Genomic DNA, 20,649 nt, shown 5'->3' with positions numbered 1-20,649 from the left:
TCATTACGCATTGCTCGAAATTAATTATGAGTTAAGAAACTGAGCGATACAGCAATAGACAGCATCAAATGAAGTGAACTAGTGAAGGCTTGAAGCACGGCGTTGGCCCTCCATGTACCAGTACTTTTTCACTTTATTTGAATTGACCCCCCATATGATTTATTGGCAAAAATACGGATCCCACTTTATATTTGTGAAAGGACCCACCTCATCAATATGTAAGATTGCTCAATTTATGCACATTTTGGCATTCATAAAGCTTATCTTGACTTTATTTTGCGATGTCGTTTGCTTTAAAGGATGGTGAGCTGGACCACTATCGCAATGACAATAATGAGCGGTAAAGATCTTAATGCAATTTTCTTCGTTTTTGACTGTATCTTAGTTCTAACATTGGAGATTAAGATGTTTTGATTAAGCTCAGGTCAAAGGAAAGTGTGTTAAGACCCATTGGTTTGCATGATTGTAACGTGTAAAGGAGTTATCTGATGGTCATTGGATTTATACGCATTATTTCGAGGATCAAAGCCAAAGCTAGGAATTAAGCTGAGAATACGGCGAGTCTGAGTTCCAAAGCCATTGAATAATGTGCTGCGAGAATAGAGAATTGATGAGCCCCAGCCCCGGCGTGCCCGCTCGATTCGAGAATCAAATCCTAACCGTTCGATCACGACCCACATCCACATAAATGCATGCGCGAGCGCGAGCGCGAGGCACATGTTTTCTCTAAACGTAACGTGCCCCCCTGGGGATTGCTGATTATCAGAAAAGAAAAAAAAAAAAAAGTTGACAAGATCAGTTCCAAGTGAATTAGTAAATGTAAATTATCTTTTAATCGAACGCTTTTTAATGCGATAGTTCGGGTTACACTGGAAAATTTACTCTCCGTTTCTATATTTATATATTTATTAAATTTAAATGGGGATGGGGATGCGTGCTTGATGCTTTTGCCATGCGTATTCAACCATGCAACAGTGGCTAAAAGACATCATTCTTAATTATCATGTACTTGGCATGAGTCATCTATAATGGAAAGTGGTCACTTTTTCTTCTTAGTGGATTCTGTGAAGAGTGCTGTGCCAAGCAAAATATCTTTCTCCATTTCTTGCAATTGATTAGAGTTAGACGAAAAGAGGGTAATTTTTTTTTGAAGCAAATAATATCATGGATGCATTATTTGTTTAAGATATTGTTACCCAATTAGGATACTCATATGATTTTCTCTCTTTAATGACCCTCTTGAAAGTTGAACAAGATCATAAATTATTGTGACAAGTTGCAAGGCAAAAATGTTCAGATTGAGTTAATTTTGGTTTGCTTCAAAGATTTGGATCGTGGGGTACCTCACTGTTTTGCCAGCGAAGTTCAAGTGTGTTCACATCAACAAAAAAAAAAAACTAATAAGTGAGTTTGAATCGTTAAAAAAAAAAAAAAATGGAAAAATGGAAACGGCGCCGTGGCCCCACGGTAGCAGTCGGCGTGGCGCGACACGTTTCACTATTTGTTAACGTACGCTTCTGCCACCATTTGTTTGTCGTGAACTGCACGCGTGATGAACGGTCAAATACAGGCGCAAAAGTATACAATCTTGTGAGAGTAATAACATCAGACCCCTTCATTTAGGATAAAATAACAATAAGAGCATATTTTTGAAATTTATTTTTACACAGGTCTCCGTTGCGGCATTGCCGTCAATTTTTTTTTTAAATTCTTTTAACAATTGGTTCATAGATCAATAAATTGTTTTTACTAATCATAGGAACAAACTTATTTTAAACTTTTAGGGAATAAAATCCATTCTTTTAATAGAATATAAAGACCATTTGAATCATTAAGTGCTAGTTATTTTATAAGAAAAATCATATAAGATAACAATAGAGTGATGATACGCATTTATGGGGGGAGGTCTCGAGCTAGACCTTAATAGCGCTGAAAAAGAAAGTTCTTTGAACTGATCGGTAAGTAATTTAAGATTTTCTTCCAATGTAAACATCATTCTTACACATTTTTGAAGTTTTATTTATGTGAATGCTATTATTTTAAAAATGATATATATGATTGCACTCATGGCATGATCTCTTATTTATTAAATTTGAATGTTGCATTAGAAATATATTAATATAATAAAATATCTGCAGAAATTTTCCAAATTAATTTTGTAATGGTAGTCCATAATTTCATATTCTAATTTCTAAACCTAAAATAGGTTAAGTTATTCCACTAATATAAGGCAGAGACTTACGTGAAAAGACATATAAAGTATAAACTGTTGTTCTTACATATGGTTTTACTTAAAAAGTTAGGGAACTCGATATTATTATTCCATTTTTCTTTTTTTTAATTATTTTTATTTTTTTAATTATATTAGACTAATACACATACTAAAAATCATATTGTATGATATTATAACTGATATTTATAATCAGATAATTATTAAAATTAGTTTTTTTTTTAAATACTGATTAATCATCATATTACTGCATTACACAGATAGTTACAACTGCTATTATACCAGATATATTACACTGATATTTACAATCAGAAATACATGATTGAGACTTATATTATTACATTGAATTCTGTGAAGTACATGCCCAGACAAATAATCCCTTACAGAAGAGGGATGTCCATACTCCACTCGTATTACACGAGAGAGAGAAAATTTTTAAAATATTAAACAAATAAGCACGTTAGCCCCCACAAATACTTTTGTGGAGGCTTGAACCGCTGCCCTCACAAGCCGACTAAGGCCGAAGTGGCTTATTAATATTGGAGAGATATTTATTGCACTCACATTTTAAAAGTAAAAAATTATATTTACTTAATTATATATCATAATTAAAAAAGTAAATAAGTCTCTACATACATGGTGAGGACTCGAACGAACTATTGTCCTCGCAACTCTGACCACTCACTAAAGGCCAAGTGGTCTAATCACTTGTGTTTTGATCAGTCGAAAATTAAAAAAAAAGATTTTTTTCTTTTTTATGAAAAAGATTCCATTTAAAATAAACGTAAAAAGACAGAAGAGAAAGAACGTATGTTGCATGATGGAGCTGGTGTAAAATGAAGCTATCTAATATAAAGGCAAAAGCTAATAAAGAGAAGCAAATCCTCGTAATCCACGTGCTAAAATGCGCCCTCTTGACATTATACAACAGAAACAGACCTTCCTCCCCCCCTTTTTGAAAAAACACACCCAACACTCTCTGTCTTATTTCTCTTTTGCACAGCCTCATAAGTACTGCTGTGTTTTCGTGTTCGATTAGTCTTGCTCTGCTGCTTTTCCACATTTCTTTATTATTATTTTATATATATATATACACATATATATGTAACTTTTCTTTTTCTCTTTATAATTTTCCTACACAGTTTAAAGCTGCAACGGAATCGCCTGATTGTACAGAAAGTGTATGTGTGCGGGCGTAGGATAAGAAAGAGCTCGCACACTCCTCCCAGTTTCTAATTAACAATTCATGCAGATTATGTAGAGAGGGAAAATAAAAAAAGGTTGTTGTTTGAGACTGATTGAGGCTGAGCAGAGGCGAAGGCAAAGGGAGGAATCAGAAGAGTATTATTATGGTTGATGACTGGTGAGTTGGTTTCATTGAAAGGTCGGTATCTTTAGGAGATAAAAACAAGAATAACGCTCGGTAGTAGCCCAAAAGGGAGAGCACTCATTCATTGGTTATTGTGCCTTGATGCTAACTGATGGGTTTCTTGTTGTGAAAAAGCCAGATTTTTACAGTTTATACTAGTATTTTTTTTTTTTTTTGGGTTACTAGCAGCCGGCTTTGTTCCCTGATTTTGGACTCTTGAAAGTTAAAAAGACTTTGCTTTTCTGCTCAATTGGACTGCTCTTGAGGTTCCATGACATGGGTCGATCATAGTTTTTGCAAGTTCTGCAAAAACGAACAACGAATGAAGAGTTCTCGCAAATGGGATTCTGGCTTTTGATGTAAAGATGGAATCTTTGTGTTGAGTTCTTCTGGTTGGAGGGAGAGATAAGCACATCATGGGTTCTGTTGAAGAGAAGATCAAAGCTGGAGGATTGGTTATTCGAGCACAAACAACTTTGCTTGAGGAAATGAAGTTGCTAAAAGAAATGCAGGATCAATCTGGTTTGTTGTGAAAATTTTCCTACTTTGTTTTGTTTTTAAGTACCGCTTGATGAGTTTTATATATTGCAAATTGGTGATTTGGTTTTGGTGAAGTTGATGAGAAACTACTTTTACTCTTGTTCGTTAAAAGTTTGGTTTTTGCCTGAGTCGTAACGAAGCAAATAAAGTTTCGATCTTAGCTTTCATGTCTGTGTTTGAGCACATTAAGTCTGGTCTTTATAAAATTTTCAGCTAGTTTTCTTCATTTGACGCGTCGTTGAAGAAGCATTTCTCTTATTGACTTATGGTTCTGGTTGATTTCAGGGGCCAGGAAAGCAATCAATTCCGAGCTGTGGCATGCCTGTGCAGGTCCCCTTGTTTTCCTCCCTCAGGTTGGGAGTCTTGTGTATTACTTCCCTCAAGGACACAGTGAACAGGTTTGATTTGTTTCTTCTTCTATTGCTTCTTCAAAGAATACATAGTGATAGCATTTGCTTATGCTGTGTGGTTAATCTATTACCTTCAACATGTTGATTATATTTTCTTTTCTGCTTTTAACATTTTAATAATCATTCTCTTTCTGAATACAATTGTGCTTCTGCCATGGGTGGTTCTGAATGCCAGATTATAAAACTGTTAATTTTGGTATCTCAGATATTGAGATTCCCTCCTCATTACCTGAGATCCACTTTCAAACTACCAAGCTGAGGCTAGATTTGCCACTAAAATCTTTCTCAAATATCTCATTTAAAGATGAGTCTCTTCATTCATTTTCTATGCAACCTTTCAGTGATAACCAATTAAATATATTGAGTAAGAAACTAGAACTAATACTATCTTAAAGGAGTCTTACGATGCTATCAGATGTTAATCAGTTATTAGAGTGAAAACCACTAGCCTCTTTTGCAACTGGCAGTTTCAGAGTTAGCTGATCTTGATTTAAATTTCAAATAGTGCATAGTGTGTGGCCAATTGAGTTTCAATGTCTTAGTTTCTTTCCAGAAAGAAACATCCTCAACCATATTAGAACTGTTGATTGGTAGCACATGCCATTATAACTTATCATCTTATTGTCAATTATTACATCATCATCTATAAAACTAATTACCATGTTCATTTTATTGATCAGGTTGCAGCATCTACTAAAAGATCAGCAACCTCGCAAATTCCCAATTATCCTAATCTCCCATCTCAGCTATTGTGCCAAGTTCATAATGTTACATTACATGTATGTAAATTTTGGCTGATCAATGATTTTCTGGCATCTGTTACTAGTTGTACTTCATCCAAACATCTATTCACTAATGCTTTACAATATGTTATAGGCAGACAAAGATACAGATGAAATTTATGCCCAAATGAGCCTTCAACCTGTGAATTCTGTAAGTTATGCTATTCAGACTTTTCTCTGAAAGTAATACGTTGATCTATAGTGTTTGTATTGGAACTGCAGAAATTGAAAATGGAAAGCCATGAATTCTTTCATATAATTTAGAAGTAGGAACTGTTTCCCTTCGATGCTATTTCTTCAAATGCCCTCTCCTTGGATCAGGAAAAGGATGTGTTCCCTATTCCAGACTTTGGACTAAAGCCCAGCAAACATCCAAGTGAATTTTTCTGTAAAACTCTGACTGCAAGCGACACAAGCACACATGGTGGCTTCTCAGTGCCACGTAGGGCAGCAGAAAAGCTCTTTCCTCCACTGGTGGGACTCAATTCAGTTAAATGGATAATTTTGCAACCTGTAGTGGACTACACATATTCATGTTTACTCATTGCATTACTGTTTCAGGATTACACAATGCAACCACCCACTCAAGAGCTTGTTGTCCGAGACTTGCATGATAATACTTGGACATTTCGTCATATATACCGCGGTGAGTTTGATTTTTATTTTAATTTATTCTTTTTCAATATCTCTAACTTCAATGATCAATTTGGTGTTGACTAGAACAAGTGTTCTATGTTTTTCAGTTTAATCTTGCTTTACCATGGAGACAGGATCACAGTATTTATCTTCTATTTCTGTTCCTGTATGCAGGACAGCCAAAGAGACACCTTCTTACCACTGGTTGGAGTTTGTTTGTTGGTTCTAAAAGACTTAGAGCAGGTGATTCTGTTTTGTTTATCAGGTAATTTGTAGTCATCCTGTTATAATGGTTTGACAGTTATTGAATGCTTTTCTCAGTGAAGTTTTGGGAGGCAGAAACCTTGTCACTGTACCCAACTTTTCACCATTGGCTGTGTATTTGATATTTATTTATTCCATGTCACTCAGTAATTCTCTTGGCTGTGGAAATGTAGCTCCTTCTAGTACGAGTCATAAATAGATTGTTGCTTCTAACTTATTCAAAATGTTAACTTGGCATAACTTATTCATTGGGATCAATACGCCTTGGGTATTTGCAAACCTTTCAGTTTCTCCTTTGGGAAACCTTTAATCAAGTAATATTGGATATATGCTTCAGTCGAGATGACTGAATGTCTTTGTATGTTGAGTTGAACCTCAGCAGACCAAAAATAGTTACTATGTGCAAGATAAGTCATGTAGTTTTGAATTTTAAAAAATTATTTATGTTATAATTGATATGATTTTCTCATTTATTGTTTTCTTTTCTTCTTGTCACAAGGGATGAAAAATCACAGTTAATGGTGGGTGTGAGGCGTGCAAATCGCCAACAAACAGCATTACCTTCATCTGTTCTTTCTGCTGACAGTATGCACATTGGTGTCCTTGCTGCTGCGGCTCATGCTGCCTCAAACCGAAGCCAATTTACAATTTTCTACAACCCAAGGTCTGTTTAACAAATGATTGTTTGCCTTAATTTTCTACAACCCAAGGTCTGTTTAACAAATGATTGTTTGCCTTACTTTCTCCTCTGATACCCTCATTCCCAATTCCCCCATGTGCTCCAGCCCCTGTATGTGGCTGTTGAATCTGATCCTTGATCATGGTATCTTGTAGGGCGTGCCCTTCAGATTTTGTTATTCCTTTGGCTAAATACAGAAAGTCTGTATATGGGACCCAAATGTCAGTTGGTATGCGTTTTGGGATGATGTTTGAAACTGAGGAGTCGGGTAAACGCAGGTAATGATCTCAGTGATTGAATTCTCCTGTATCCTCCTAGCATTAGGTATTTTCAGATGTATCTCTGAAAATTTGGTAATTACAGAATTTAATCATTGTTTCTGATTTATGTCAAATACTGCATAGAGTAAAAAGAGTAGATTATCTTTTCTTCTGTTAGAAATAGTACGCTGAGACTTTTGTTGTTATTTTCTTACATATCTAAAAGCTAGCTCAACTGCTTGTTTGTGGTAACGTCTAACTCTAATTAACCATATTTCCTATATTTTCTGCAGATATATGGGTACAATAGTTGGTATAAGTGACTTAGATCCACTAAGGTGGCCTGGTTCGAAGTGGCGAAATCTTCAGGTGGAGTAATTACTTCTGAATCTACATGCGTCCTATTCTGATTTGATGTTGGGTCTTCTGTTGATATATAGTTGAAGCTGATATTTTCTTTGTAGTTTTCCAGTTTAACTCTTGAACTCCACATATTTTCTTGGTATGCAGGTTGAGTGGGATGAGCCTGGGTGTAGCGACAAGCAGAAAAGGGTTAGTCCTTGGGAAATTGAGACTCCTGAAAGCCTCTTCATTTTTCCTTCTCTGACTTCAGGACTCAAACGACCATTTCATTCTGGCATTTTAGGTCCGTTATCTTTTTGCTAGTTTCTATGTCATGCTTGTTACATTTTCAAAATTTATTTGACCATGGCTTTTGTGCTAGCAGCTACAGAAACTGAGTGGGGAAGTTTGATAAAAAGACCCCTGGCTTGTCCAGAAATTGCACCTGGAGTTATGCCATACTCTTCAATTTCGAACCTGTGTTCGGAGCAATTAATCAAGATGATGCTGAAACCTCAACTTGTTAATAATCCGGGAAGCTTTGCAGCATCTAGCTTACAAGAAACATCTGGTGCTAAAGGAGCTCACCTGGAAGAGGTGAAGACCTTGCAGTCTACAATCAATCAGAAACCTCGGCTTGTCCCGTCTGAAATGAATAGGATTGACAACCAAAATTGTTCCCAAATCTGCCTCAACCAAGCTGATACTGTCAATTCAAGTTTATCAAGGATAAATATACCTGAAAAGCCTCATCCACCAAGCAAATGTGAAAAGCAAGCACCACCTGGAATGAACACTGATCATTTGAAATCAGAACCTAGGCAATCTATAGAGCAGTCAAGCAATTTAACTTCAGCTGCTGACTGCAGTATGGAAAAACCGTCTGGTCCTCTAAATCCTCAAAATCTTGTTAACCAGCATGCATTCCATAACCAAAATGAGGGTCTACTGCAACTGCAAAGCAGCTGGCCGATGCAGTCACAGTTGGAATCAGTATTCCAAGCACAACAGATAAATGTACCTCAGTCTGATTCTACTGCCCACAGTGGCTCACTACCTATCCTAGACACTGATGAATGGATGTCACACACTTCTTGTAATTCTCTTGCTGGGACGTACAATAGGTCGCCTGGGCCTTTACCGATGTTTGGGTTGCAAGAACCTTCAACAATGCTCCCTGAAGTCATTAATCCTTCTCTGTCATTCCCGGGTCAGGAGATGTGGGATCATCAACTGAACAATTTGAGGTTCTTATCCCCAGTTGACCCACTTACTTCATTCACTCAGCAGGACCACTGTAGCCTAAATTCCAGTGGATTGAGAGATTTGTCAGATGAGAGCAATAATCAAAGTGGGATATACAGCTGTCTTAACATTGATGTTAGTAATGGTGGAAGTACAATGATTGATCATTCTGTATCTAGTGCCATTCTAGATGAATTTTGTACATTGAAGGATGCAAATTTCCAAAATCCTCCAGATTGTTTAATGAACACTTTTAGTTCTAGCCAGGATGTCCAATCTCAGATTACTTCTGCAAGCCTAGCAGATTCTCAGGCTTTCTCTCGACAAGACTTCCCGGACAACTCTGGTGGTACATCTTCGAGTAATGTGGATTTTGACGAGAGCAGCCTACTTCAAAATACCTCATGGCAGCCAGTTGTTCCACCCATGAGGACATATACAAAGGTACTCATTTGTCTTGCACATTCAAATGAAAATTCTTAGAAGCCAAGGAACTCAATAACTTTTTGTGACCAGATTAACCTTAGCCATATTGGTTGCTTCGATGAGTGTAGACCTATTATTGGTTTCATCATCAGTTTCTATGGTATTCAAATGCACCTTTTAAATACAGCAGGTGGGCAAGACCGCCTGCTGACATTCGAATGGGAGCACAATCTCTGTTTTGAGCCACTGGCCATGCATCAATCTGTAAACAACCATCAGCATGCTTTCCTCGTGTTTATAAGGGATCAGAGTTCTTGTCGTTATTATATTGTATCTTGTTGATACTTGATCAATGTTGATTAGAGTTATATCTGGCTGACAGGTTCAAAAGACAGGGTCTGTTGGGAGGTCAATTGATGTCACTAATTTTAAGAATTATGATGAACTATGCTCTGCGATAGAACGCATGTTTGGGCTTGAGGGACTACTCAATGATCCACGAGGTACCGAGTGGAAATTGGTGTATGTGGATTATGAAAATGACGTTCTACTTGTAGGGGATGATCCTTGGGAGTAAGTGTTGCCTTCTTACTTTATCCTTTTTTCTTGAAGTCGTAACCAAGAAATAAAATGCATCAATTGCTATTAGCCGTGGACTATTTTGTGCGGTCTCCTCTGTTAAAATTTAAAATTGAGGGGCTGCAAATCCTAAAACATCTGCTACAAAGAAATTTCTCATTTCACTTTTACCTGCATATAGGGAATTTGTTGGCTGTGTGCGCTGCATCAGGATTCTCTCACCTCAAGAAGTTCAGCAGATGAGTGAAGAGGGAATGAAGCTTCTTAACAGTGCTGCAATGCAAGGCATTGATTGTACCAAGCCAGAAGGTGGCCGTGCTTGAAATGGCCCTTTATTAATCACAAAGATTGCATGTGAAACTAGACTTCTTCCACGCTGCCTTGTGGTGATCGCAAGCACTGACCCTTGATTAATCACAATAGATCGCGTGTGAAACTAGACTTCTTCCACGCTGCCTTGTGGTGATCGACGTTACTATCAATACTACTCCAAGTGAGGCCTAGTAGCCATCACCTTTGTTTTAGAATTTAATTGTGAAAGTTCCAAGTGTTCCAACTGTGACGGGAAAATGTGGGGAGGTAACATTTGTTCGGTAGGAAGTGAAACTAGGATCGGCAAACCCTGTTAGTGTACTTGTATTTATGTATGGTAATTTGAAGATTATGAGATGATAATTTTACCCTTTTTTCCATTAGATTAGAAGTAGCAGATTTGTAAAAAAATTTGTTAAATCCGCAATTAATCCAATGGCATTTAAAAATGCAAAACTGGCAGGGGCTGGAGCGAATCAAAATATTTATAACAATTAACAGGAACCAATATCTAGAGGACCGGAACTAGTGGTTGCAAGGCCAAAATCATAGCCGCTTGAATTAAAGTAGCCTTAATCATTAAATTATTAAATCATACTGTCACCGTGATACTTCAAGTTCATCACTTTCGGTCCTATTCATCCAAGGAGTTAAAGACCATGCTTCAATATGTTATACCATAATTTAACGCAACATATTAATATCATCAACCGTTTTGCCGGTGGTTTTAGTGCATTTTAAACGCGCATGCTTAATAATGCTGTTAGTACCCTCCATTATGTGGATTATGGAATGATAAATCAGAGCACCCCATTGAAATACTGTGACATTACGGTTGGTAGTAAAACTAAGTGCAATCATTTTTTGGTAGGCTCACAAATCCTGGTATGGGAACAAAATCAATGAATGAAGATTATCAATTGTAAAATAAGACAGCCATCAATCATGCAGAAAAGGGTATGAAGTAAGGCAACTACTGGTGAAATGATTGAAAAAAATTTATGCATCACCAAATTTGAAGACGCCAGACAATAACTACAAGAACACTCTGCTTAGCACAAGCAGATGGAATAATTGGAAGCTTCCAAACATGGGGCCAAGTATCCAGCAACCTCATTGTCAAGTTGGAATCATGCTGTTTTGATAAATAAGGGAACATCTATTATGCTAAAAATATTATCCATAGAAAGTGAACAAGATTAATCTCTAAACAGCTTCATGAAGTAGATTATAAATAACAAACAAATTCACTAACATTATATTGACCAAATACCTGAAATAATTTGTATCATCTGAAGTACAAAAAACAACAGATATAGCAGCTTTAAATTACAGAGTACACATCATCCACACAGCAGTTTGCAGTGGGAAAAGAAACAATAGATGCGCTTATTCGGAATTGAAATGAATTTCATAAGGGTCTTTGAGATGATGAACTCATTCAAATCCAGGGTCATGTATTCTCCACTTTTTCCAGTCTGTAGGGAGAGCTCAAATCATGATACCCTCACTGGCTTCTGTAGAACAGCAGACAAGTAAACTTCAGATTTGCCCGTCTCTCCCTTCTCTCCCACAACCCACTTTAACTTTTTATACCCAAATCGTTCTATCAAACGAGTCAAAGCACTTTTCTTCTCATCATTGGCACAGTAAAAATTATCTAACCAGAACAATCCACCAGCTCTCAGAATTCTATCAAAATCAAACATTAAGAACTCCAATTTCTCTGGTTGGCCCCCAACATCCAATCCACTGGATGCATGAACTAAATCAAACACATTATCATAAAAAGGGAACCTATGATCTAAACTCAAATACAAGGGGAAAAGCCCCCTTGCAGCAATGAATTCACCATAAGGGGCATCGACATTCAACGTGTTAGTGATCACAGTCACATTTCTCTCCGCCATTCTAGCAGCAAAGGTACCGGCACCACCTCCAATATCAAATCCTATTCTAATTCCTCCACTTCCCAAAGCTAGCACATCGTCAATAAGAAAATCATTTTTGCCTCTAGCCTTAATATATCTCTGATTTTCGTTCGGATTATCCAAATTAAAACAACCAACACATTCCCTACTCAACTTTTTACTAATCAAACAATTCAAATTCTTGCAACCAAGACCACTCCAAGTAACAGTCTTATCACTAACAGGTTTCCAGAGAGAAACAGGAAAAGATTGAAGACCCACCTTAGGAACAGACTTGGCAAAGCACCTCCTTCTAGGCAAAGGCTCGCATCCACGCAAAATCAACTTCTGGGCAAGGCTCCAACCGTCAGGACAAGGCCCAGAGAGCTTGTAAGTCATGTACTGAGTTAACAAATCAGCAGATTTCTCACAAGAATGGCCAACAGATGCCACCATTTCAGTGATCCCAGTTCTTGAATCTTTACCAAGAGGAAGCTGGTGGTGTTGGAGAAACAATTTGAGCTCACTTGCAATATTGGGTCTGGAAAGATCGATGCTTTGATATCCCAAAAGCTCTTTTTCCATCTTGGCAAGCTTTTTTTGAGATGAATCAATCTCTTTGAGAATAAGCGAGACGTGTTCGGAGATTAAAGAAATGTTTTTGTGATTGTGGATGAGTGAGTGGATTTGGCCATCTTTAGGGGATGATGTGAAGGCGTATAAAGCAAAAAGATTTGTGGTGACAACAGAGAAGAGCATGAGAATGTTCAATGCCGATGAACATATTGTTGCTCTCTTGAATCTCGCTGTTCCATCACCGATTTTCAGTGAAACTGAACCCATTTTGTGCACTGCTACTGCTAGCGTCAACAGTGTGAGTGAGGGGTGGGCGTGGGGTTTTAAAAAGAGAGATTTGTGTAGTGGAGCAAGTTGCGATTTTTATTTATTTTTAATAATAACAGAGCGATAAGAAAATTTTAACACTGGTTGGTGCTGTCGGTCGCTGTTAGCGAGTGCTAGAACAAGGGCGGCCTTGCTGTTTCTCTAAATCTTAACTCCTAAAAGTGAATGAATGAATTTATGTTAAAATTTTGATAAATTATTAATTGGGTTTGAGACATCGTGACACGAAAAATCAAACGTAAGTGGACTGAACTGTGGAAGATGATTAAGCGAGAGTTTGGATTGGGGACTGTAAAACGTGTGAAGATCAAGGAAAGTGGACCCATAAGTGCTTTTTTATATTTTAAATTTCGCTCGTACCACAAATAGTCCACAAGACATCCTCGGTAAGGAACGTAATAATGATAGTCAACCAACCCACGACGATTAACCACCCCACCTCTGAGTCAAAGCTTCCATAATGTAAGATCTATCTAATTCATGATCCAGCTTTGGGGCAACCTCGTTGTTTCCAAGTTTCAGAGGAGTGGGGAAAAAGAAAAATTCATTGCCAAACAATGAAACAACTAAACAATATGTTATCCAGACGCTTGTTTCTTATCAGGACGCTCCTAATCTCCACTGAAATTCACAGCATCTGTTCCAACAATTACGGGAAAAAATCCGGCTTCTTCGGCCAATTTCGACCCCGCATAGATTGCTCAAGCTTCACCCTCAGCCTTTTCCATATCAACATCTTGTACACACTGCAGGGGCCATGACCTGCCTGGCTGAATTTCTTATAATGCAGCGTGCTTCAGCCTTGTTTCCATCTACACTGATTGCTGATTGCAGCATCGGTATTTAGTTGGAAGAGCGTTCCATGGATTGCAGTTCTGCTTGTTTCGCGCTCTTCAAACATATGTAAGCCTCCATCAGCAGCTAACAGTGAATACAAGCACGGACAAAGACGAATGCCATCAAGCCCCAATCAACTATCAGATTCTTTGGTCTTCGGAGTACGGATCTTATATCCCAAAAGCCCAAGTGGTGGCTCGTTGCCTGCGTGGATTTAATTTCTATGTTGCGCACCTGCCAAGAAAATGTCCTTAAATTGGTGTACTTTCTTTCTAAATGCTCTAAACAGAAAAAATAGATCTTGTAAATGAGAGACGTGCTGCCATCCAAAGTGCGACTTGGCTTCGGCTTTTCAGCGAACAAAAGCCCAAAACTACTAAAAATCAGAGAATCTGCAGCATTTTGGTAGTTGCTTATGATTCCATTCATATAAATCTAAGCAAAAACTCTTCATGAGAGGAGCAGGGACTCTTCCCGAGAGAATAATAATCCGAGAGAGTCCTGTGTCGTTTTCATTTACCCGAGTGTTTTTCCTTTTAAGAGCCGTAATTTGAAAATTGAAATGAGAACAAATTAAATGAATATTTTAAGAAAGAGGGAGGGGCAGGTAGGTTATGAGATAATTGTGCACGATTTGATATTGTGTGCCAAATGGATGATTGCATTCAACTTCTCTGACATCTGATTGTTTCGAATTTGGTTGATTGAGTAATCCCCTAAAAAGATGAGGAATTAAATCACTTGTTCCTATAATTTGATTTGATTTGAATTTCAATGTTTAAGTAAAGGATAAAATTAAAAAAAGCATTTTCACCGTCTTCCATTTATTCCTCCAAACGGAGATAAATATTCGGGGAGGTCTCCAATTTCTATAATCTTGCTGTCTCCGTGAAATTTTGTCAAAGGTAGTAACAATAAGGAGAATGATAAAACCATTAAAAACAATTTAACCTTGTTCATTAGCGTTGCTCTAATAATAATACCACCAATCATAATTTTGAGGCAAAGAACAAATGAAAGCCACTTCGGAAAGGAATCATATAAGCTTTTCCCCCCATGTCAAGGCCGCCTTGACAATGCCAAATACACCAAAACTACTCCCAAGACGTGAGCAGCCTCTCTTGCACCTGTCCTTGCTCATTGCTAACGTTAGGAAGATATCTAGGAAAGATTGGCATGCACTCATTTTAAATATGAATCGTAACAGAATATTACGAAGAAATTCTGCTTGGAGCTTGGGAGGACTATCAAATCAACAGTCACCGAAAATTATGAAAGAAAACCCTTTGCAAAACTAAACCATGGTTCTTCTCTACGCAAAAATACAATTGCCTCTCTCTCTCTCTCTCTCTCTCTCTCTCTCTCTCTCCACACCATGTAAAAGCAATAATAAGCATTCTAATAGTCTGAATGATGAAACAAAACCTTTATAAACTGAGAAACTAGAATGAAGCACTATTTTCTGCAAATGTATAAAAACAGACATAGGAGCCGTTCAAAGAATCAAAGACTACTTATTTCATTCAAACAGCATACCTTCAGTGATGTGCCTTTGCTTCAGCCTTGCTATGTGTCTTTGCCTTCATCTGATATTAATACAAAAGGTCAAATTGCATAAGCAGAAAGATGAGTCTCTCATTGTGATTCAAACACATGAATCGTTAAAAGGAAGAGCCTCCAAACATCATAACACATGAATTAACACCTTAAAAATGCATGCATGGAGAACTGTAGAAGAACTCATTGTACTGAATACCAAGCTAATATGCTTCTTCGTACTGGTAACATTATCAAATATGAAGAAGAATGATAATTCATGCTACTATCAGCCATAGATTGGTCTTATCTCCTCTAAATGACACATTAACATACAAATTGTTTATGATCATGGAATACAGTAGAGATGCTAAGATTGCGTAGCTGCAATTTCATAAATAATTTTAGAGAGACAGGAAAGCGCTCCTCGAAAGCTAGCATTGCATTTACCATTCTCAGATCTTAAATCTAAGAAGCAGTGCATTGGTCACAGTATTAGGCATTCTAAAATCAAATGAACTGCAATGTTTACACAAAATAATTTTCCAATATTGTGATTTTGTACCCATTTTACACATTACACTAGAAGTACTAACTATTAAGCTTCAACAAGCTCTTCGAGGAAAACCCAGTTTTCTTTCTATTTATTCTTTTTGGATAGTCCTATACAATCATCCAAAGCGGGAGCAGTCATTGAATGTGCTTGTGCTCATAATATAAATCAGTCCATAAGAACCTTTCCATGAATTCTAAAACGAGAGAAGAAAAAGGTTCTCTACCCCCAATAAACTAAACAATGCCAATAACAGTGACACCAAAATACAATATAGACTAACAAAAGAAGCCAGAAACATAATTAATTGGATGGATCTAGCCAAACAATATCAGAAATGAAAATCATAAATGCTTAAACAGTCAATGGAAGAGGAAAAACAACCTTAAGAATCTTGAGCTTCATGTTACCATAAACCACACCAAAAGTGAAGGCTGATGCACGCGCCACCTACCACAGAAACGATTATTTTTTCAAAATTAAAAAAAAAAATAAACCTAAGAAAATTATCCACGATCAATAACAAATGACCAAACAACACGAAAAGTGGCGTTTCCTGACTTTTGAGTGTGTTTCAATTGTATGTCTTGTCGATTAAATAATCAAAGGTCAAAAGCAAGTACCAGAGCGAGAGTGCTGGTGCCGGAGTAAGGTCCAGGAGGTGGTGCCATTTGATTGGACGATGATCTAAGGGCAGAAATTAACAGCACGCCAATCAATCCCTCGATCACAGTCTACGGTTTTGTGTTTGCTGATGAGATTGCATTTATAAAAAAAATCTCAAATCTCAACTTCTTTTTAACTCCAGCTTCTTTTTTTTGTACGTATCCGACTGAGTTCCGGGATTCTAACTTCTTATGGGCCTGTGCGTGTTTGCTTTGTGTTTATATAATAACTGGGCCCAATCTCGAGGCCCATTAGGCTCAAGTTTTTCTAAAAAACGTGAAGAGACAGCAGACGTCGTTTTTAACTCATGCTTACTTATTTTTAAGGGTGTTATTATAAAATCCTCCCTGCAGTTTTCAGAAGTAACAAATTAGTCCGCACGAAATGAACGCGTGGCGCGGCTGTGGCGGTGACTCACTAAGGTGGAGAGACAGGTGTTGGCATTTGAGGATGATGGGTCGATGCCTTGCCTTGAACATGAAATATTTACGAGCGATGAATATAAAAAATAAGAGAGTCTGAGAGTTTGATGTTGTCGGAGGAAAAATGGGAGCATCATCGTCAACACAGCAACATCCTCCAAGTGAACAAAGAGAAGTGGAAAGCTTGGCAGCGTCCACTGGGGCACTTTCTTTACTTCGGAACGCTTTCTCAAAGCTTGCCCATCCTCAAACTAATACACTTCCTCCCCAGTCTCTTCAGGTCCACTATATGCTCAATTTCACATCCTTTTATTTTCTTACTTCTCTGTTGCATTTATATGTTTTGCTTGAAAAATTCTTTCCTTTCATTAGTTAAGCTTTAGGATACCCAATTGTCTGATTTAGATTTGAATACTATGCTGACATGTAACTTTTTTTTTTCTTTTTCCAGCAATGTTTTAGTCTGAATTATGACAATTTGATTTGTGAAACACCCAAGGTAGCTGATTCCTTTAGGGTGTTGTTGGATAATCTGGGTCCATCTATAGCTGACTTATTTTTCGTACCCGAAAACGGAGGATTAAGTTGGATTGAGTTTTTGAGAGGTTTTGTTAAGTGCTGTGGAAGGATGCCTGCTTCAATGCTGCTTAATACATTGTTGAGAGTGTTTGCCACAACATTTGCTAGAGCAGGACTGACTTTGAAATTGGAATTTGAATCTGGTGATGCTGATTGTAAAATAAGTGGGTTTCTTCGGCCCATTGATGTGCTAATGATTTTTTGGATGTGCTGGACTATGTGGTGGGATGCTAGAACAAGAAAGTTTTCTAAAGGGAAAGAGGAGATTTTCCTGCCGGATGTTAATCATCTGGTGTTGTCGGCTGTCGAGTCATGTGCTGAAGTTGGTAGTGATGTCAATTTTTGGGATTGTAACATCTCAGACTTGGAAATTCAGCTTCCTGTGGGGAAGTTTCTTACTTGGACTTTGACAACAGTGCCAAGCCTCACTGATTGTTTTACACAATTTGTCTATGCAAGACTCCAAAGCTGTGTTACCTCTGAGGTATCTAGTTCCTTTCTTCAAGTTGATTAAAGATTGTTAGCCTCTATGACTTGTTGTCATCCAGCTATCTTTATTTGTTGGCTTGCTTCTTTCTACTGCAGTCCTGTCAATAACATTATTATTGTTATGAGTGTTAATTTATGTAACGATCATGTACAAGAGTTGATGGATTAGAGATTTTGCTAGACATTTTTGAGACGTATTGAAGACTAAGATCCTATTAAGATGTTCTTTCTGTATTATGCATTTATTTAATATATTCTTTTTTTGATAAAGGAAACCTGCCCTTGCACACTTACTAAGAGAGTATTTTTCTCTGGACAGAGTTTACATGACATTATGTAGTTACTGATTTTTCAGCAAAAGAATGAGACTTTCTTTATACGTGATTGATGTTGAAGTTCCATTGTTCCTTTATAAATTCATTGGCTATTTCTTCATGCTTCCTTGTTTTGTATTTCATCAGTGATTTTGGAGGGCTTTTCCTCCACTCCTTCCCAATGAAATCTATGGCCAAAAATTGTATCCAACATTCTAAGATATTGCTAGTGATGACTATTTCCTGACTGATGGCAGAATCCATCGGAAATTTCTACTTCATCCTTTGGAGATATCTCTTCAACGAAGGCTCAGGATACTCATCTTCTATCCCCCGGAAGGGCGTGGACAATTTCCCTTACGTTCAGAAGTTCAATCAGTGAAGAGTTTTTGAAACTATGCTGTCCTGTTGACGGTGAAGAAGCTGAGGAAAATCTCCTCTATAGGTATGGAATCTCTTTCCTTTTATTTCATGCGTTGGCACTTGTACTCTCTTCCTATTTGATATCCCCCCTCCCCCCCACAAAAAAAAAAAAAGAAAAAAAAATTCCTCTCATTGAGATTGCGGATTTGTCTGTCTGGATGGGTCTTCTTTATAATGATTTCACTTGAAGACTCTATTGAACTGTCTACCTCATTAACTTATATTCATTAATTTATATTTAAGTATCTGTTTAATACTACCATGCAGGTCATCTCTTCATGGCAGGGGCCTGAACAGATTCTGGTCTAATATTGAAGGTTATCATGGTCCATTACTGATTTTGGTTTCTGCCAATTCTGGCGATGCCTCTGATCATGAAACCAGTGCTAGGAAATGGATCATAGGTGCACTTACACAACAAGGTTTAGAAAATAAGGATGTTTTCTATGGAAGCTCAGGAAATTTGTATGCTATAAGTCCTACCTTCCATGTGTTTTTACCTTCTGGTATGTAACTTATAGTATAAGTCCCATCTTCCATGCGTTTTTACCTTCTGATATCTTTTCTTGTCCAAAACTGATGAGCTAAAGTCATGTTTTTTGTGAGCCTTTTTTATTTTTTCACTGTCATGAAACTAACTATTCAATTATAAATAGGGAAGGAGAAGAACTTTGTGTACAGCCATTTACATCCTAGTGGCAGAGTTTATGAACCACATCCAAAGCCCGCGGGAATAGCATTTGGAGGAACCATGGGCAACGAGAGGATCTTTATTGATGAAGATTTTGCTAGAGTTATTGTTCGTCATCATGCAGTTGACAGAACCTACCAACACGGCTCCCTTATTCCACATCAGGTATCATTGTTTGCAGCACTTAAAACTAATAATCTATAGGACTGCTTATTGCCAATTATTTTTTGTTCTCACTCGCCAAGTTGAAGTTTTACCTCACATCAATTCAAATTTTGAATGGTAATATGATGAATTTTTTAAGATTTGAGCTGTGCCTTGATTGCATTGATTATGGATGCTCCTAGAATTTGTTACAATCTCTAATCTGGTCGATACCAACTTCTGTAGATGATATATTCAACTGAAACTTTTTCTATTAGGTACAATATGGACTGAGTTGGGAAACTCTTCAGCATGTATTTGAACTCTTTGCATGATATGAATGCTAAAAAAATCCAAATCTACTGTGAAAGATTGACTGGCAGACTTTAATACCTCAACTTGTATACTGCAGGGATTTCTCCCAGTTGAATCTCTGATTTTAGAAATTGAAGTTTGGGGAATAGGTGGGAGGTCAGCGAAGCAAATGCAGATGTCATACAAGAAAAGAGAGGAACTTTTCACCGAGCAAAGACGCAAGGTAATTCGCTTAGATCACCTTGGATGCTGTTGTGAATTTGTGGATTCATGACTTGCACGTATATGGCTCACAGTGAATGCTTGTCCGTCTGTTTTACAGGTTGACTTGAAAAAATTTGCTAGCTGGGAAGATTCACCCGAGAAGATGATGATGGACATGATGTCTGATCCAAATGCAGTTAGAAGGGAAGATCGCTAAGATGGTTTGTAATGGATTAAGCTCAGTTGTATTCTGTTGATCAAATGAGACTTTGTCTCCCAACTGCTTCTGTGTCTTGTCGGAAATGGTGCAAATGTTATTAGAGAGTGTCAATCTGGCCACATCCCTTTTGTATGTAGGTTGTGTTTGTACTGAACCGTGGGAGGAAGTGAACTTTACCAAACCTCCTCTGTCACATAAGATTTGTGCTTGTGCCTGATGGTCTTGTAATTAACAGTTGTATAGGTTTGCTTGCAGTTTCTAATGTTGTCATCATGCCATGAAAATTAAAGTGGTTGGGACTCTTATTTGTTTCAAATTGAGAGACTTGGTGCCATTTCCATGCGGTTGTAACAGTTATGCGGCTAGTTA

At 37.5% G+C, this 20,649-nt stretch overlaps 4 protein-coding genes across 8 annotated transcripts; 2 read left to right on the top strand and 2 right to left on the bottom strand.

Annotated features, from left to right (window-relative positions):
- The first annotated feature begins 3,159 nt into the window (after positions 1-3,159).
- Positions 3,160-10,457, top strand: LOC102620437 (auxin response factor 5). Of its 2 annotated transcripts, none has more exons than XM_006473566.4 (14): positions 3,160-4,121; positions 4,425-4,537; positions 5,230-5,328; positions 5,426-5,482; positions 5,653-5,805; positions 5,893-5,977; positions 6,142-6,232; positions 6,731-6,895; positions 7,066-7,188; positions 7,464-7,539; positions 7,681-7,816; positions 7,904-9,201; positions 9,566-9,756; positions 9,944-10,457. In XM_006473566.4, exons 1-14 carry the CDS (start codon positions 4,016-4,018, stop codon positions 10,083-10,085), a joined length of 2,835 nt encoding a protein of 944 aa, XP_006473629.2. In that variant the 5' UTR covers positions 3,160-4,015; the 3' UTR covers positions 10,086-10,457. The 2 variants fall into 2 exon arrangements, with proteins under 2 accessions (XP_006473629.2, XP_006473628.2); XM_006473565.4 differs by having other exon boundaries at positions 3,164-4,121; positions 7,898-9,201.
- Positions 10,458-11,309: 852 nt separating this feature from the next.
- Positions 11,310-13,050, bottom strand: LOC102620145 (hypothetical protein). Its single transcript, XM_006473564.4, has one exon. It carries the CDS (start codon positions 12,825-12,827, stop codon positions 11,571-11,573), a length of 1,257 nt encoding a protein of 418 aa, XP_006473627.2. The 5' UTR covers positions 12,828-13,050; the 3' UTR covers positions 11,310-11,570.
- A 154-nt stretch (positions 13,051-13,204) lies between these two features.
- Positions 13,205-16,635, bottom strand: LOC102619089 (hypothetical protein). 4 transcript variants are annotated; one of them, XM_006473563.4, is made up of 4 exons: positions 16,437-16,635; positions 16,198-16,263; positions 15,261-15,310; positions 13,205-13,958 (listed from the first exon to the last, which is right to left on the bottom strand). In XM_006473563.4, exons 1-3 carry the CDS (start codon positions 16,482-16,484, stop codon positions 15,263-15,265), a joined length of 162 nt encoding a protein of 53 aa, XP_006473626.1. In that variant the 5' UTR covers positions 16,485-16,635; the 3' UTR covers positions 13,205-13,958; positions 15,261-15,262. The 4 variants fall into 4 exon arrangements, with proteins under 4 accessions (XP_006473626.1, XP_006473624.1, XP_006473623.1 ...); XM_006473561.4 differs by lacking the exon at positions 13,205-13,958 and adding an exon at positions 14,634-14,885; XM_006473560.4 differs by lacking the exon at positions 13,205-13,958 and adding an exon at positions 14,634-14,851 and having other exon boundaries at positions 16,437-16,632.
- A 210-nt stretch (positions 16,636-16,845) lies between these two features.
- LOC102618783 (uncharacterized) lies at positions 16,846-20,596 on the top strand. Its single transcript, XM_006473558.4, has 7 exons — positions 16,846-17,181; positions 17,353-17,964; positions 18,541-18,728; positions 18,974-19,212; positions 19,363-19,562; positions 19,954-20,079; positions 20,179-20,596. The coding sequence occupies exons 1-7, from the start codon at positions 17,026-17,028 to the stop codon at positions 20,275-20,277; spliced, it is 1,620 nt and encodes a 539-aa protein (XP_006473621.2). The 5' UTR covers positions 16,846-17,025; the 3' UTR covers positions 20,278-20,596.
- Positions 20,597-20,649: the final 53 nt, after the last annotated feature.

This window comes from Citrus sinensis, chromosome 5, assembly GCF_022201045.2.
Source record: "Citrus sinensis cultivar Valencia sweet orange chromosome 5, DVS_A1.0, whole genome shotgun sequence".
Taxonomy (NCBI): Eukaryota; Viridiplantae; Streptophyta; class Magnoliopsida; order Sapindales; family Rutaceae; genus Citrus; species Citrus sinensis.
This window is presented reverse-complemented; position numbering and strand designations above follow the sequence as displayed.

Coding starts and splice junctions, on each gene's coding strand:
- LOC102620437 (XM_006473565.4), top strand. CDS start 4,016: ATGGGTTCTGTTGAAGAGAAGATCAAAGCTGGAGGATTGGTTATTCGA. Junction 5,978..6,141: donor ATTTCGTCATATATACCGCG/GTGAGTTTGATT, acceptor TCCTGTATGCAG/GACAGCCAAAGAGACACCTT. Junction 9,757..9,943: donor GTAGGGGATGATCCTTGGGA/GTAAGTGTTGCC, acceptor ACCTGCATATAG/GGAATTTGTTGGCTGTGTGC.
- LOC102620145 (XM_006473564.4), bottom strand. CDS start 12,827: ATGGGTTCAGTTTCACTGAAAATCGGTGATGGAACAGCGAGATTCAAG.
- LOC102619089 (XM_006473563.4), bottom strand. CDS start 16,484: ATGGCACCACCTCCTGGACCTTACTCCGGCACCAGCACTCTCGCTCTG. Junction 16,264..16,436: donor GCACCAGCACTCTCGCTCTG/GTACTTGCTTTT, acceptor TTTCTGTGGTAG/GTGGCGCGTGCATCAGCCTT. Junction 15,311..16,197: donor TGAAGCTCAAGATTCTTAAG/GTTGTTTTTCCT, acceptor TATTAATATCAG/ATGAAGGCAAAGACACATAG.
- LOC102618783 (XM_006473558.4), top strand. CDS start 17,026: ATGGGAGCATCATCGTCAACACAGCAACATCCTCCAAGTGAACAAAGA. Junction 17,965..18,540: donor AAAGCTGTGTTACCTCTGAG/GTATCTAGTTCC, acceptor GACTGATGGCAG/AATCCATCGGAAATTTCTAC. Junction 19,563..19,953: donor GCTCCCTTATTCCACATCAG/GTATCATTGTTT, acceptor TGTATACTGCAG/GGATTTCTCCCAGTTGAATC.